This window comes from Prionailurus viverrinus, chromosome B4, assembly GCF_022837055.1.
Source record: "Prionailurus viverrinus isolate Anna chromosome B4, UM_Priviv_1.0, whole genome shotgun sequence".
Classification (NCBI taxonomy): domain Eukaryota; kingdom Metazoa; phylum Chordata; class Mammalia; order Carnivora; family Felidae; genus Prionailurus; species Prionailurus viverrinus.
Window position 1 is genome coordinate 130,946,270 of NC_062567.1, and position 14,820 is coordinate 130,961,089.

The 14,820-nt window shown below is 43.8% G+C and overlaps 1 protein-coding gene across 8 annotated transcripts in view; it reads left to right on the plus strand.

Annotated features, from left to right (window-relative positions):
• The window catches only part of TNRC6B (trinucleotide repeat containing adaptor 6B), a 253,543-nt gene that overhangs the window by 190,043 nt on the left and 48,680 nt on the right, over positions 1–14,820 (plus strand). For all 8 annotated transcript variants that reach the window (XM_047864960.1, XM_047864966.1, XM_047864968.1 and 5 more), the window contains 7 exons: positions 507–848; positions 3,350–5,698; positions 7,284–7,442; positions 9,118–9,293; positions 11,545–11,619; positions 12,719–12,764; positions 14,230–14,378. In XM_047864960.1, coding sequence (XP_047720916.1) covers positions 507–848; positions 3,350–5,698; positions 7,284–7,442; positions 9,118–9,293; positions 11,545–11,619; positions 12,719–12,764; positions 14,230–14,378 — 3,296 coding nt within the window. The remainder of the gene's footprint in view (positions 1–506; positions 849–3,349; positions 5,699–7,283; positions 7,443–9,117; positions 9,294–11,544; positions 11,620–12,718; positions 12,765–14,229; positions 14,379–14,820) is intronic.

Consider the following 14,820-nt stretch of genomic DNA (forward strand, 5'->3'; position numbering starts at 1 on the left):
TTCAATATAATATGGTGAATTCGTGGTAAAGAAAGACGGACAGTGTGTTCCAAGAGCACAAATGAAGGTGCTTAGCCTACTTAGTCCAGGGACTTCAGGAAAGGTTTCTCAGAGGTAAATCTTTAAGAATGTGGATAAAGGGCATTTGGGCTGAGAGCCTTGAACCTTTACTGAGGACTTGGCCTGGGGCCCATATGTACCCTTCGACCTGCTAGGGAACCCTCCAGGGATTTAGGGAAGTGACTGGTGACCGCTTCCCCCTCCCCCTTAGTTAATGGACTAGAGTTCTGGGGTGTTGCTGTCTTTGAGTCCTTGTCACCCGCACTCCCCACCTCTGCCTGATCTCCAGTAAACTGAAGATGCAGGGGAGTTTAGAAAGACCATGTCCACCCACAGTAGGATGGAAGATCCATTACTGGAATTGGTCTCGTGTAAGCTTTCCGAAAAACAATCTTCATAAAAATGTATTGGACTTCAAAGACCGTTCCCCACTCTCTCTCTTTCAGTGCCCGAAGTGACGAAACCAAGTTTAAGCCAACCAACGGCCGCCAGCCCAATTGGCAGCTCTCCATCGCCACCAGTCAATGGTGGCAACAATGCCAAAAGGGTGGCAGTGCCGAACGGACAACCGCCAAGCGCCGCCCGCTACATGCCTCGGGAGGTGCCGCCGCGATTCCGTTGCCAGCAGGACCACAAAGTGTTACTAAAACGTGGGCAGCCCCCTCCACCATCCTGCATGCTCCTCGGGGGCGGGGCAGGGCCTCCTCCCCCCACGGCACCCGGAGCAAACTCCAACAACGCACAAGTGACAGGAACGCTGCTGCAGAGTGACGGTGGGACTGCACCAGGTAAGGAGTCGGGGTCGGGAAGTGATTTCCTGGCAGCTTTAAAGAGAGCGAGCACTTCTTTTGTACTGCCTGATATAGAGTCCCCAAAAGGCTTTTGGGGTCACTCCCAAGACAGGAGAGGCTCTCTGCACGAGATGTGTCCCAGCACTTCTCTTCTGAAACTGGGTTTTAGTGTCCAGTGTGTGCTGTTGGCAGGAGAGGCTAATGTGGCCGCCATACGTCATCCCCATTTGGGGCCTTTTTTCCTTTCCTGACAAGCGCATGATAAACTCGAGCCTCCATGGTTCCAGCTGTCACCACAAGTGTGTGCCCAGGGTATGATTGGAGGTGGGGCTAGTGCAGAGGCTTGTTCTGAATCCTGGCTGCCCCTGTTTATGTTCGCAGAACGCTGCGGGGCAGAGAGAGAACCGTCTCTTCGATTACAGTATAAGATCTTGGGGGTGGGGAGGGGATACCAAACAATATCATTCTATCATTTTTTATTAGATTTTTTAAAATCATTGTTTCTTTAGAGGATTTTGAGCTCTATTAAAAACTATATGTAGATATAAGGGATCTTTAGCTGAAGGGCTCTACTAGAAGTTTTGAGAGTTTTTAATAGATGAATACTAAGTCACCTGATAGCAAAGAACCTCCAAACTTCACCTCCCGCTTTTTTTAAAGCTTATTAACAGATGTCTACTTAGCTCTTAAAAAAATTTTTTGAGGTTGTACTAGAAAGGCTTGAACATCATCAAGCCTTGGCAAGAACAGTAAATTGGTTATTGTTAACTGTAACATGCTTCTAGTTAATAGTTCTGAGTTTGAACACAGAAATGCCTAGAAAATTCTATTACTGTCTCATGTGCAGAGTAAAAATGGAGACAAACCTCATGGTGACAGATGCTTCATACAGGCTTTTCTGTGGTGGCCCCTCAGGCCAGGCCCAAAGCAGGCAAGGAAAAGCTTCATGGCCCCTCATAAGCATTTGCGAAAGGAAGTATGTGAGGAGTGGTCATGTCAAGTGTTTCTGCAGCCAAATCTAGCCAGACCTGGACGCAGACATGGGTCTGGGTCCAGTGTGAGTCAGATTCTCTTGTTTGCATTCTTAAAACCAAGGAGGCCAGTAAATCTGAAGAGTTTGAGATTCTCTGCTTCCCTACTTTTATATGGCTCTATGTAAGATTTTTTCAACTTTATATTGATTTAAGACTTCTTGGTTAAAGTAACTAAAACAAGTTCAGAAGAAATTACTGGGTTAAAAACATGTCATTTCTCCCCTCTCCCCCCAAATATGATAAATTCCTCCAAAATATGTGCTGAGCCAGACTAACTTATCAGATTAAGTTCCTTAGGCATACAAACTGATTCCTGCTTGCCTGCCCCAGCATCTAGCTGCGTGGGCGTTCATCATTCATCAGGTGCTTACTGAGCAGTGATGCCCTGGCCACTATGTGGAATTCAAACGTGAGCAAGATAGGGTCTCTGCCTAAGAGGGGGAGCTCTTGCGGAAGTCTCTGTGCTAATGTGGGGAAGGAAGATGTGACCACAGCTCCACAGCACTGAGCAAAGTGGCTCTAGACAGGGAAGGGCATTTTCAGATGATGAACTTAAAAACAAACAAAAAAAACTCCTAGAAGAAACGGCACTTGAACTAGGCCCAGAAAGATGGGTAAATTTCAGTATGTGCATTCGGGAGGAAAAACCAGTAGGTGCCAGTGTGGAATGGTGCCAGGATGAGAAGGCACGAGTTGTGTAATGTCAAGTAGTGTGGAATGTCGACATCTACATAGAAACCAGTGGAAGATAAGATTAGAAAAGTCATTTGGGCCCAGGTTGTGTAGCATCTTGATCAAACTCCAGGCCAAAGAGTTTAGCTTTATTATTGTGCGCTAGGAAACTGTTGGAAGCTTCCCCTACAGCAGTGATCTAATCGAAGCTGTGCTTTAGAACAATTACTCTAGCCAGGGGTGTTTAGAGTAGATTCGAGATACAAAGCAAGGTCAGGGTGTTACTGCATTGTCTCAAGATATGAGAAGGCCCTTCTCTGTCAATAGAAAAGACAAGGGGAGGGGCACCTGGGTAGCTCAGTCGGTTAAGCATCCAACTTCAGCTCAGGTCATGATCTCACAGTTCGTGAGTTCGAGCCCCACATCAGGCTCTGTGCTGACAGCTCAGAGCCTGGAGCCTGCTTCAGATTCTGTGTCTCCCTCTCTCTCTCTGCCCCTCCCCGACTTGTGCTCTGTCTCACTCTCTCTCAAAAATAAACATTCAAAAAAAAAAAAAAAAGACAAGGGAATAGCTTTGAGACATGTTGTGGAGTTACACCTAGCAAATACACCAACCAGGCAAAATGAAAGAGGAGATGACTAAGGTGTGACACAGTTTACTAAGACAGGCAACTGGCTAGAGAAGCTAGTTTGTGGGGAAGCGTGATGAGCTCTCTTAGGGGCACTTTGAGCTTGAGGTGTTAATAGAGCGCGCATGTGTAGCTGTGATTGATGAGACCATCTCTTCCCCAGAGTCAACCCTTGGAGGTGCTGCTGCTTCAAATTATGCAAATTCCACTTGGGGCCCGGGAGCCTCCTCCAACAACGGCGCCTCCCCCAACCCAATTCACATCTGGGACAAGGTGATTGTAGACGGGTCTGACATGGAAGAGTGGCCTTGTATCGCCAGCAAAGACACTGAGTCTTCTTCCGAAAACACCACCGATAACAACAGTGCCTCGAACCCTGGCTCTGAGAAGAGCGCTCTGCCAGGAAGCACCACTAGTAACAAAGGAAAAGGGAGCCAGTGCCAGTCTGCAAGTTCTGGGAACGAATGTAATCTTGGGGTCTGGAAATCTGACCCTAAGACTAAATCTGTTCAATCTTCCAACTCTACTACAGAGAGCAACAATGGACTAGGAAATTGGAGGAATGTGAGTGGTCAGGATAGAATTGGACCTGGCTCTGGCTTCAGCAACTTTAACCCAAATAGCAACCCATCTGCCTGGCCAGCGCTGGTCCAAGAAGGAAATCCTAGGAAAGGGGCATTGGAAACAGATACTAGTAATTCCAGTGCACAGGTTAGCACAGTAGGTCAGGCATCCAGGGAACAGCAGTCAAAGATGGAAAATGCGGGTGTTAATTTTGTTGTCTCTGGCAGAGAACAGGCTCAAATTCATAACACTGATGGACCAAAAAATGGAAACACTAACTCCTTGAACTTAAGTTCACCAAACCCCATGGAGAATAAGGGAATGCCCTTTGGAATGGGCTTGGCGAACGCCTCCAGGAGCACTGATGCCCCTTCACAAAGCACTGGAGATCGAAAGACTGGGAGTGTTGGATCTTGGGGTGCAGCTAGGGGGCCTTCTGGAACTGACACAGCCTCTGGACAAAGCAATTCTGGAAACAATGGGAACAATGGAAAGGATAGAGAGGACTCCTGGAAAGGAGCCTCTGTTCAGAAATCAACTGGGTCAAAAAATGACTCTTGGGACAACAATAACAGGTCTACGGGTGGGTCCTGGAACTTTGGCCCTCAGGACTCTAATGACAACAAATGGGGTGAAGGGAACAAAATGACATCTGGGGTCTCTCAGGGAGAATGGAAACAGCCGACTGGGTCTGATGAGTTGAAAATTGGAGAATGGAGTGGTCCAAACCAACCAAATTCTAGCACTGGAGCATGGGACAATCAAAAGGGCCACCCCCTCCCTGAAAACCAAGGCAATGCCCAGGCTCCCTGTTGGGGAAGATCTTCCAGCTCCACAGGAAGTGAAGTTGGAGGTCAAAGCACTGGAAGCAACCACAAAGCAGGAAGTAGTGACAGTCATAATTCTGGCCGTCGGTCATACCGGCCCACACATCCTGATTGTCAGGCTGTCTTACAGACTCTTTTGAGCCGAACTGATTTGGACCCCAGGGTGCTCTCAAACACTGGCTGGGGCCAAACTCAAATTAAGCAGGACACGGTGTGGGATATCGAAGAGGTGCCAAGGCCTGAGGGGAAATCTGACAAAGGAACTGAGGGGTGGGAGAGCGCTGCCACACAGACCAAGAACTCAGGGGGCTGGGGAGATGCACCCAGCCAAAGCAATCAAATGAAGTCTGGATGGGGGGAGCTCTCAGCCTCTACAGAGTGGAAAGACCCCAAGAACACAGGAGGCTGGAATGACTACAAGAACAACAACTCTTCCAACTGGGGAGGCGGCCGACCAGATGAAAAGCCATCTTCCTCTTGGAATGAGAACTCCAGCAAGGATCAGGGGTGGGGAGGGGGACGCCAGCCCAATCAAGGATGGACTTCTGGGAAGAATGGTTGGGGAGAGGAAGTCGACCAGGCGAAAAACAGCAGTTGGGAAAGTCCTGCAAGTAAACCTGTGTCTGGGTGGGGCGAAGGAGGGCAGAACGAAATCGGAACTTGGGGGAACAGTGGGAATACAAGCCTAGCTTCCAAAGGCGGGTGGGAAGATTGCAAAAGGTCTCCAGCATGGACCGAGACAGGCAGACAGCCCAATTCCTGGAATAAACAGCACCAACAGCAGCAGCAGCCACAGCAGCCACCGCCACCACAACCAGAGGCTTCTGGTTCATGGGGAGGCCCACCCCCAGCACCTCCAGGCAACGGACGACCTTCCAATTCCAACTGGAGCAGCGGGCCACAGCCAGTAACCCCTAAGGATGAGGAACCCAGTGGTTGGGAAGAGCCATCCCCACAGTCAATTAGTCGGAAAATGGACATCGATGATGGCACTTCCGCATGGGGAGACCCTAACAGTTATAACTACAAGAATGTGAATCTGTGGGATAAGAATTCCCAAGGGGGCCCAGCACCTCGAGAACCAAACCTGCCCACCCCGATGACCAGTAAATCAGCATCAGGTAGGCAGTGGCCTTTTTTCTTGTGAAAAATCCTAAAGCAGGGCATTATTATTAAGCTTCATTTACTCAGCCTTGTTCTGGAAATCTTTCCTACGTTAACCCTACTCTGCTGTTTACAGAATCTCCTTTTTTATGAGATGATAGCAATAACAGATGCTGGTGGTACATTTTAATGTTCTTTCTTGGCAGAAGCGAAAAGACGCCATCCCTGTGTTAGTCTCCCAAAGTTTGGGGGTTTTTTTTTGCTTTGTGTGGGTTTTTTTTTTTTTTTAATTGTATTGGTCTGCAGAATCCAAAAAATACAGCTCACTAAACAAACTACACTCCAGGTTTTAAAGTGAAGAATTAAAATAGTAGCAGAAATAGACCTGGTTTCCATTCGAGTTCTACCCGTGGACACATCCTCGGTGTTTCTCCTTCCCCAGCAGAGGGGAAGTATTTTGTTGCTCTTGCTGGGGCCATCAGAATGCTCTAGCCCAGCTGGGGTCTGGAAGGCTTCAGTCACTCTCCATATGATTTTTAATGATCACCTCTGGAAGTGGAGTGCTTTGTAAAAGAAATTGTTCTCTCCTGATAATCACTTGCTCAGAATTAAACTTTTCTTCTTCCTTTGTTTGAATAGAAACATCATACCTGATAAATTAAAAGTAATGCTGGTAATATCATCTTTGGCACTATCAACTTGAATGTCCCCATAAAGCATAGAATTCAACAAATTAAGGGAATGCACTGTTCAGATGGGGTAGTTTTTGTTTTTGTTTTTTAGTTAAAATTAATCATAGTTAGTTACCCACTCCCTGAGTAAGCCTTGGGGAGTGTTCAGTGAATGCAGTTACGGCCACTTACAAAATGATTGCTTTTAACTAGTTCTTTTTTTCCCCCCAAATATTGAAAAGTATGAGGGAGGAAATAAAGATTGTTCATTAAGTCCCTATCGAGCATAAAATCTGCTAACATGTAAAAAAAAATTATCCATATAGTAAAAACCTCCAAACTGTACAGAAAAGCAAAATGTAATATATAAATGAATCTTAGCCCCTAGAATCTCTTCCCACAGGTAATCTTTTAGAGTTTTGTGTCTCATTCAAAAATTTTGTTCCTTACCTGTACCAAAATCTGTCTCCCCTTTACAGATTTGACACAGAAGGAATTGCTGTTCTCTGCCTTGCCTTTTTCACCCTACTTTAAAACTTTCCATGTTAGCATGTACGTTTTTGTCTTTTGTTTTGTGTACAGTATTGATTTCATGGATGATGCGATTGGTCGGACTAGCCCTTTTTTGATAGGTATTTAGGTTGCTTCCGAAGCGTTCTCAACAGCGATAGAGCGTTGTTGTACGTGTCATTTCACGTACTTTCCAAGTGTATCTATGGTATAATTTCCTGGCAACGGAATTACTGGGCCCGAAGTTAAAGCAACAATACCAGTTGCCCCCTACGAGGCAACTGTATTTCTGTATTTGTATTTCTGCCAGCAGAACATAGGAGTGACTGGTCCTCTCACCTTCTCCCCACCCCCTACCCCTGGATGTTGAGATGTTTCATTTCACAAATCATTCTTAGAGACACATTTTCTTTCTTTACAGTCTGGAGCAAAAGCACACCACCTGCTCCAGATAATGGTACTTCAGCTTGGGGTGAGCCAAATGAAAGCAGTCCTGGGTGGGGCGAAATGGACGACACTGGAGCATCTACCACGGGCTGGGGGAACGCACCCTCCAACGCTCCAAATGCCATGAAACCTAGTAAGTTTAGAGCATTGTCTGTGAGGGATTTTCCATTAATTCGGGGGTCAGACATTTTGGTGAGGGCTGCTGTAATGTTTAAACTGTCATTTCAGTGAGATTCAGGACCGTGAACCTTTAATAGATGATTAGTAGTAACAAGTCGCCGTGACTTAGCTTTGGGTATTAACATGTTTACGTTGAACTAGAAGTCATAAGTTAATTTTGTTGATTTTATTTTAAGTTAGGTTTAGTATCTGGCCAGAGTTGAAATGTTGATGTGGTACCTTTTTTTTTTTTTTTTGCTAGTAACTTAAATACTGCTCACCATATCTATTTTGCATTTTTGCCCCTTTGTTAGTATAATTTAAAAAGATTTTGTGGCTTTTTAATGTGGAACATAGCCTCTGCTGCCCAGTGACTTCACCCTTCTGTTTTCCTTGTCCCTTTGTGTCTCCTCTCATACTCCCACCCACATAGGAACGTTGAAGGTTTCTTGAACCCAACAAAGATTGCTTCATTTGGATTTTTTATACAAAGCATGTCACACTTATTCATAATCGTTGAAAGTCTAAGCTTTACTTGATCCAGCTGGCAACGTGTTGTCACAGGAGTTTGCAAAACTTTGTAAACCGATGCTATGGAATGTCTCATAGGAAGTTCCTCTGTTGAAAAATTCAGTTTCAAGTGCCCATTTTCACTTGTTTGTAGTTTTCTTAAAAAGTATTCCAACATCTCTTTTCTGCCATATTGCAGACTTAAAGAATTATCTTCTTTTATTTTTAAAGTGTGGTCATATCGAATTCTCAAAATTTGAATGAGAATAATTCTGTTATCAGTTTTATTGTGTGATATTTCTGACTCTTCCAGTGCCCATGAAGAAGTACAATCGTTGCTGTATTCTAGAAATTCATTCTTGTGTCGTTAATTTGACTGCAGTTTAAAAATTATCAGTCTCCTTCACTGCATAGAAATAGCTTTATAGGGGCGCCTGGGTGGCGCAGTCGGTTAAGCGTCCGACTTCAGCCAGGTCACGATCTCGCCGTCCGTGAGTTCGAGCCCCGCGTCAGGCTCTGGGCTGATGGCTCAGAGCCTGGAGCCTGTTTCAGATTCTGTGTCTCCCTCTCTCTCTGCCCCACCCCCGTTCATGCTCTGTCTCTCTCTGTCCCAAAAATAAATAAACGTTGAAAAAAAAAAAAATTAAAAAAAAAAAAAAAAAAAAAAAAAAAAAGAAATAGCTTTATAAAGACCTTGATTTCATCATGATTTTCACAGTAAAACTGGTTGTATCATCACGGGAAATACCATGCCATAGACTTGAAATAGACCCGAAATGCTGGTGGAAGATATTAACCAGACCCTTGGCACAAGGAGGTACTTCAGCAGTACTGTCAGGATTTTTAGGTGTCTTTCCCAACCTCAGAATCACCCTTCCTCCATCACAAAACTTGCACTTTTCTCCAGATTTTTAAGAAAGTCTTCTATTCTTCAGGATCCTCTGTAGTTAAAGCTATAGTTATACTTATCTTTTGTCTGAGTAATGTGAATGTGGAAGGGGGTAGAATATTTGCCTGGCCGTATAGATGGATTAGATAAGAGGACAAATATCCCAGAATGCCGTGTTCATAAGGACCAATCGTTGTGGTTATTGTTATATGTAGCTGTTGCATACAGTCCCTCCATTTTTTTCTTAAAGATTCCAAATCTATGCAAGATGGCTGGGGGGAGAGTGATGGTCCAGTGACGGGAACTCGCCATCCCAGCTGGGAAGAGGAGGACGATGGAGGAGTCTGGAACACCGCCGGCTCTCAGGGAAGTGCTTCCTCCCACAACTCAGCAAGCTGGGGACAAGGAGGAAAGAAGCAGATGAAGGTAGCCCACTTTAGAAATGTTCAAGCTTGTTTCTTCATTCTTAGAAGGCAGAACTGAGAATTTTCTAATGGAAGGAGCCCTGAGGCCCTAAGTAAGGGGAAAAATATTTTCTTAAGAGCAAATTGAGTACTTCCTCTTTACTCCTCATCTTCCTTCCCCATGACCTTGAAACCTCGAACCTCAGAGCTATTGCTGTGGGTAAAGTGGAATTTTCAGAGACAGGAGATTTTTTTTTCACTTTTAGTTTCCATATTATAATTCTTCAGAAGCTTTCAAGGCACACTTTGTAAATGTTTTATGCTTTTGCATTCTAAAACCAAGGAAGGCCTTAGGGTAAGTCCCCATGATATACAGAAGAGAAACCAAAGTAAGATAGCTTTTCCAGTGGCAATCAACGTGATTGGTTTTTCTCTGATGCGGGAAATTCCAAAACCCGGAACCGTCCTCCCAGCAAAGCAAAGTGCCGGAGCACAAGCCTGATGCAGCAACCAGGTGATGTGCCTACGTCCCGTCCCAGCTTGCGTTTGAAAGCTGTTGGCTTTCCATATCTTGGAGCAGCTCCACGTCCCCCTTGATGTGCCTAATTCGATGAGGACTTTGGTTTCAATGTAGAACAGGTCTTTGAACCTGAACCACTCTCTCAGCAGAGGTGTTCTTTTCCCTTCCACAGATAAATTGATGGAAATTAGAAGTGGGCAGCCATATAATTTCAACTTCACAGTGAATATTGTCCTGGTTTCAAATACCAAGGGCTGTCCTAGAAGGTCTTCAGTTGGCTAAGGGGGCTGCGCCGTCATCACTTTTTGCTGTAGGATATTAATTTTGTTCTGAACATAGTAACTCGATAGCCTAAGAACACAGGTAGTTCCTGTTGGAGACATCCTGTTTAAGCGCCCGTTACAATTTCCCTTCTGAGGACTTCTTTCTGTTCGCCCTAGTCACAAAAGGAATTATTCAGTAAACTCCTCAGTATTTTTGTACTCTCAGGCTATCTGGCTTGTTGTGGTCTTGTTTTTGTCATTTACAAACTCCCATTGAGACGGAATGAAAAGGCAGTCAAGGGAGACTGCTTACTGACCAGAAGTGACCAGGGGGAAGGTGCTCACCCACTCAGGCTGCCCCATGACTGACAATTCTGACCTTTTGTATCTGAGGGCCTTTTTTTTTTTTTTTATAACTGATTGTGATGCAGATACAGACAACGTAAAATGTACCGTTTTAACCACCTTTAAGTGCGCACAGTTCAGTAGCATTGAGTACATTCAGCACCATTCAACACTAGACGATGTGACCATCAACACCATCTAGACACAAAACTCATTTCGTCTTGCAAAACTGAAACTCCATTCACATTAAGCAAATCTACCAATTCTCCCCTCCCTCCACTGAGGGCTTTTTTGACCTTAAAACCTGTAACTGAACTTAAATTAACTTACTCGCTTCCAAGAATTAATAACATCGACATAACAAATATCATCAAAACACAGTTTTTATTTGAAGAATGCACAAATGCACAAAGCCCCATCACCACCTCTCCCCACCAAGTGCTCATCATAGTCCAACCTGCCTTCTCTGCAGAAGTAAAAGTAGAGCTGATAGGGGTCCTCTTCAGGGAGACGCTAGGTTGTCCCTTCTTAAGAAATAAAAACTCACCTCCGCCTTGCTTTACAGTAAGATCAGGGATGGTGTCTTTTGCTAGGCGTCTTTCCCACTGGGGACCCATGTCCTTTATACTACGTAACAAGCAGATGAAGCGCTGCATAGATGAGTCCTCATTGTATCCACACAGAGACTAATGACCAGTTTAAATAGCCTATTTAAATAGGCTAGTGCCTATTTATTTTCCAAATAATAGGCACTAGCATCAAACTCTTTCTTTTCTTTTAATACAAACTGGCTTAGGTTACAAGAAGATACTAAAAGGGAAAGTACTAGCATGCGAACATTGTATTTTAGAAAATCTGATATTGACCTTCTTCTATTTATAAGGTAAAAACACCAGCTGACTGTATGTTTTTCCAGTTACTTCTAATTCAGTGTGACGAATAAAATAAGAATGAAAACATAGAACTAGAGAACTTTTCCAGACGAACTGAAAATATCAAAATAACCACAGTTATAGAGGGAGATTTGGGTTCAAAAAGGTAAACTGTTGGTTCTGCATTTTCAATCAGTACTTAAATGCAACTCAGCTATGAAGTGAGATAAAATAAATTATTTGGTTCTGAGGTTACACATTTCATTTCCATAGTGTTCACTGAAAGGAGGAAACAATGATTCATGGATGAATCCTCTTGCCAAACAGTTTTCAAATATGGGATTGCTGGTAAGTTTCATTTTCTCCTGTGTATAATATACCCCATCTTTTACTTGTAGCACAAATGTTAAGACCACTGTCACATATAGTTCAAAATTCTAGATTTAGGGGTGCCTGGGTGGCTTAGTTAGGCATCTGACTCTTGACTTTGGCTCAGGTCATGATCTCACAGTTCATGGTTTCAAGCCCTGCATTGGGCTCTGCATTGACAGTGCAGAGCCTGCTTGGCATCCTCTCTCTTCCTCTCTCTCTCTGCCCCTTCCCCCCTCAAAATAAATAAATAAACTTTAAAGCTGTCTTAATTTAAAAAACAAAACAAAGTTACAGATTTGGAAACTGGTTAAACAATATTTCTCAGTTGGATTGAGCGATATTTATTTTCTCTTATTTTTAATGAAATAACTCCAATACTTAGAGGTTATGACTTTTGAATTTGTAGTCCTTGTACCCTTTTCCTTAGGTGGTTAGGGGAAGAAAGAGCCAGGCCCTTGAAACTTACATGATTTTCCCTGACTACTCCTGTACCAGTTTTTAATATTATACTTTTGAAAATGACAACAACTGCACAATAACTAGAGAAATTATTTATAATTAATTATATAGGGAATTCTTGTAGGATTTCTCTCTCTCTTTTTTTTTTTTTTTAATCTCTTGGGAACATCGTGGGGACACCCCGTCCCTGGTTGCCAAAAGACAAACGGCTTGACTTGGCTGCACATTTCCAGATTTCATGACTTGACAAGTCACGAGAAGAAGTTGTCGTCATTTGGCTGACACTCCTGGAATTTGATCCCGAGCCGACTGGAACTTGAGGACAGGGTTTTATTTCTCTGAGCAGCTATTTAGCTGTTGCTCTGTCCGTAGAATTGCTGAAACTGACTGATTCTATGTGAAAATCGAATTTACAAATGTAGACCCAGCAGCAATCAAATTAGTCATATTATAAATGATATTGTCTTCATTCCCGTGTAAGGTTCACATCAAAGGACCTTGTGTGGTCCCACTAGTAAGCTGTCACTCCCACATAAATAATGCCTTTTTTTTTTCTCTCTGATTCAAACATTGAATTCAAACCTTTAATCCTCCCTCACCGTTGCTTATTTTTCAGAGTCAAACTGAAGATAATCCAAGCAGCAAAATGGATTTGTCTGTAGGTGTGTATCACTCCACTAACGTGAACGGGATATATTGTTGTTAATCATCATTACGTTGGTTCCCTCCTCCATTTGACTGGGCTGGGTGCTAGTCAGCAGACACGAAGGATCGTCCTACACACTAGGTAGGGACTGATGACTGAAATGGCTGCAGGATCCAAGAAAGTAACGTAAAGGAGTGGGGTATGCCAGGTATAAGAAATTGGGACTTGGAGGCCACCTGTAAGGCGGCCACTTGACTACCCTTGGCAGTTGTTGCCTTGGAGGGTAAAGGCCCAGCTTTGTCAGCAATTCAGACATATGTTGACATCCTGATTTTTAAATACTGGAAACTAATTCGGATTTTAAAAACTGTGGTGTGTGGCCGAACAAAATATGTCTGTGGCCCCGCCAGACTCCACTCTCAGATTTCTCGTCGCGTGTGCACCGAGATGTTTCATTACTGACGAGCTGTCCCAGTGCAAGTGGAGCAGATGCCGTGTCAGCCCTTAGTCTGTGGGCTCCTCACCGTGATGCTGTTGCTCACTTTGAGGACCTTAAAGAGAGTCAAACCGAGAAGAAAGTAAAACAGTCCTGGGTCATAAGGGAAATAGCCTTTGATTGATGATATTTTAAAATCTAAGAATGACAGGGCGCCTGGGTGACTCAGTTAAGCGTCCGACTCTTGATTTCAGCTCAGGTCATGATCTCATGGTTCGTGAGTTCGAGCCCCGAGTCGGACTCCGTGCTATCAGCACAGAAGCTGCTTGGGATTCTCTCTCTCTCTTTCTTTCTCTGCCCCTCCCCCACTCACTCGCAAGTCTCTCTCTCTCTCTCTCTCTCTCTCTCTCTCTCTCTCTCTCTCTCAAAATAAACAAGTAAACTTTAAAAAAGAAAAAGTCTAAGAATAACAAAAACGTAAGTTTCCAGGGGTACTGATCATGCCCATGTACAATAGCACATTTCCAGGGCTTTGAAGAAAAGAGGACCATCATGGTACCTAGGAAATCACATTGTTCACTTGATGTGTTCACGTCTGAGTTCTAAATTCTAGGGTCACAGCTGTGCCTAATAGGCCTCTTTATCCCCAGTAACTGTTTCACAACCAACCCTACCCATTTATCTGGCAGATGCTAAATAGCAGCAAGAGACAAATTCTCTCACTGAGGACATTTGAATTTATGAGCCAGTTATACTCCTCAAACACATCAATAACCAGTTAGGATATTTTTTTAGTTGGATTTTTACCAGTTTGGCCCTAAGTCTCTCTTTCAGTCTTCCATTGAAAACAAGCTACAACAGATACAGATCTTTTAAAAAGAAACAAAAGGATCCACATGTGCTCCAGGGAGGGTCCCCAGCAGCCTCAACCAACAAGATCTCTCGTGGTCTTACACTTGACACCCCCGGGAGGCAAGTGGGACTGGTCACTCCTGGTCAAAACATTGGTTCTTGAAATTTTCACTTCTTCTGTGCTACTTTTCAGGGAGCCTTCCAGATAAAAAATTTGACGTGGACAAGAGAGCGATGAATCTCGGGGATTTTAATGATATCATGAGGAAGGATCGATCTGGGTTCCGTCCACCTAATTCCAAAGACATGGGAACCACAGATAGTGGGCCTTATTTTGAGAAGGTGAGTTGAATCCTTTGAGATAATAATTCATGTGAACCACTTTGGTTTCCATTTGTTCTTTTGATAATTAATTCCAGGAGGAAATGTAGAATTACTGAATTAATTAATGAGCAAAACGCAGACATCACCTGCTTTTAAGTGGTGACGTGAAAACAATTGATGTCAACAGGTGATTGGGCAGTAGCTAGAACCATCTGTCCTTAGCATGTGAGTATGGTGAAGGTGGTCTGAATTTTTGGAAATTTTATGAAACTTGGAGGGGGTATATGGTCTGACTTTTTACAGTAGAAGAAATGCACACTCAAAATGTGTAGAAGAAATTTTAGAGATAAATTTATTCTGAATTCTTTTTTCTGCTGCTTTGCAATGAGAAATTAAATTTGGGATCTTGTGTAAACAATCTGTATCTCCCAAGGCCTTGCCTTCTAGCTTTGTCAAGATG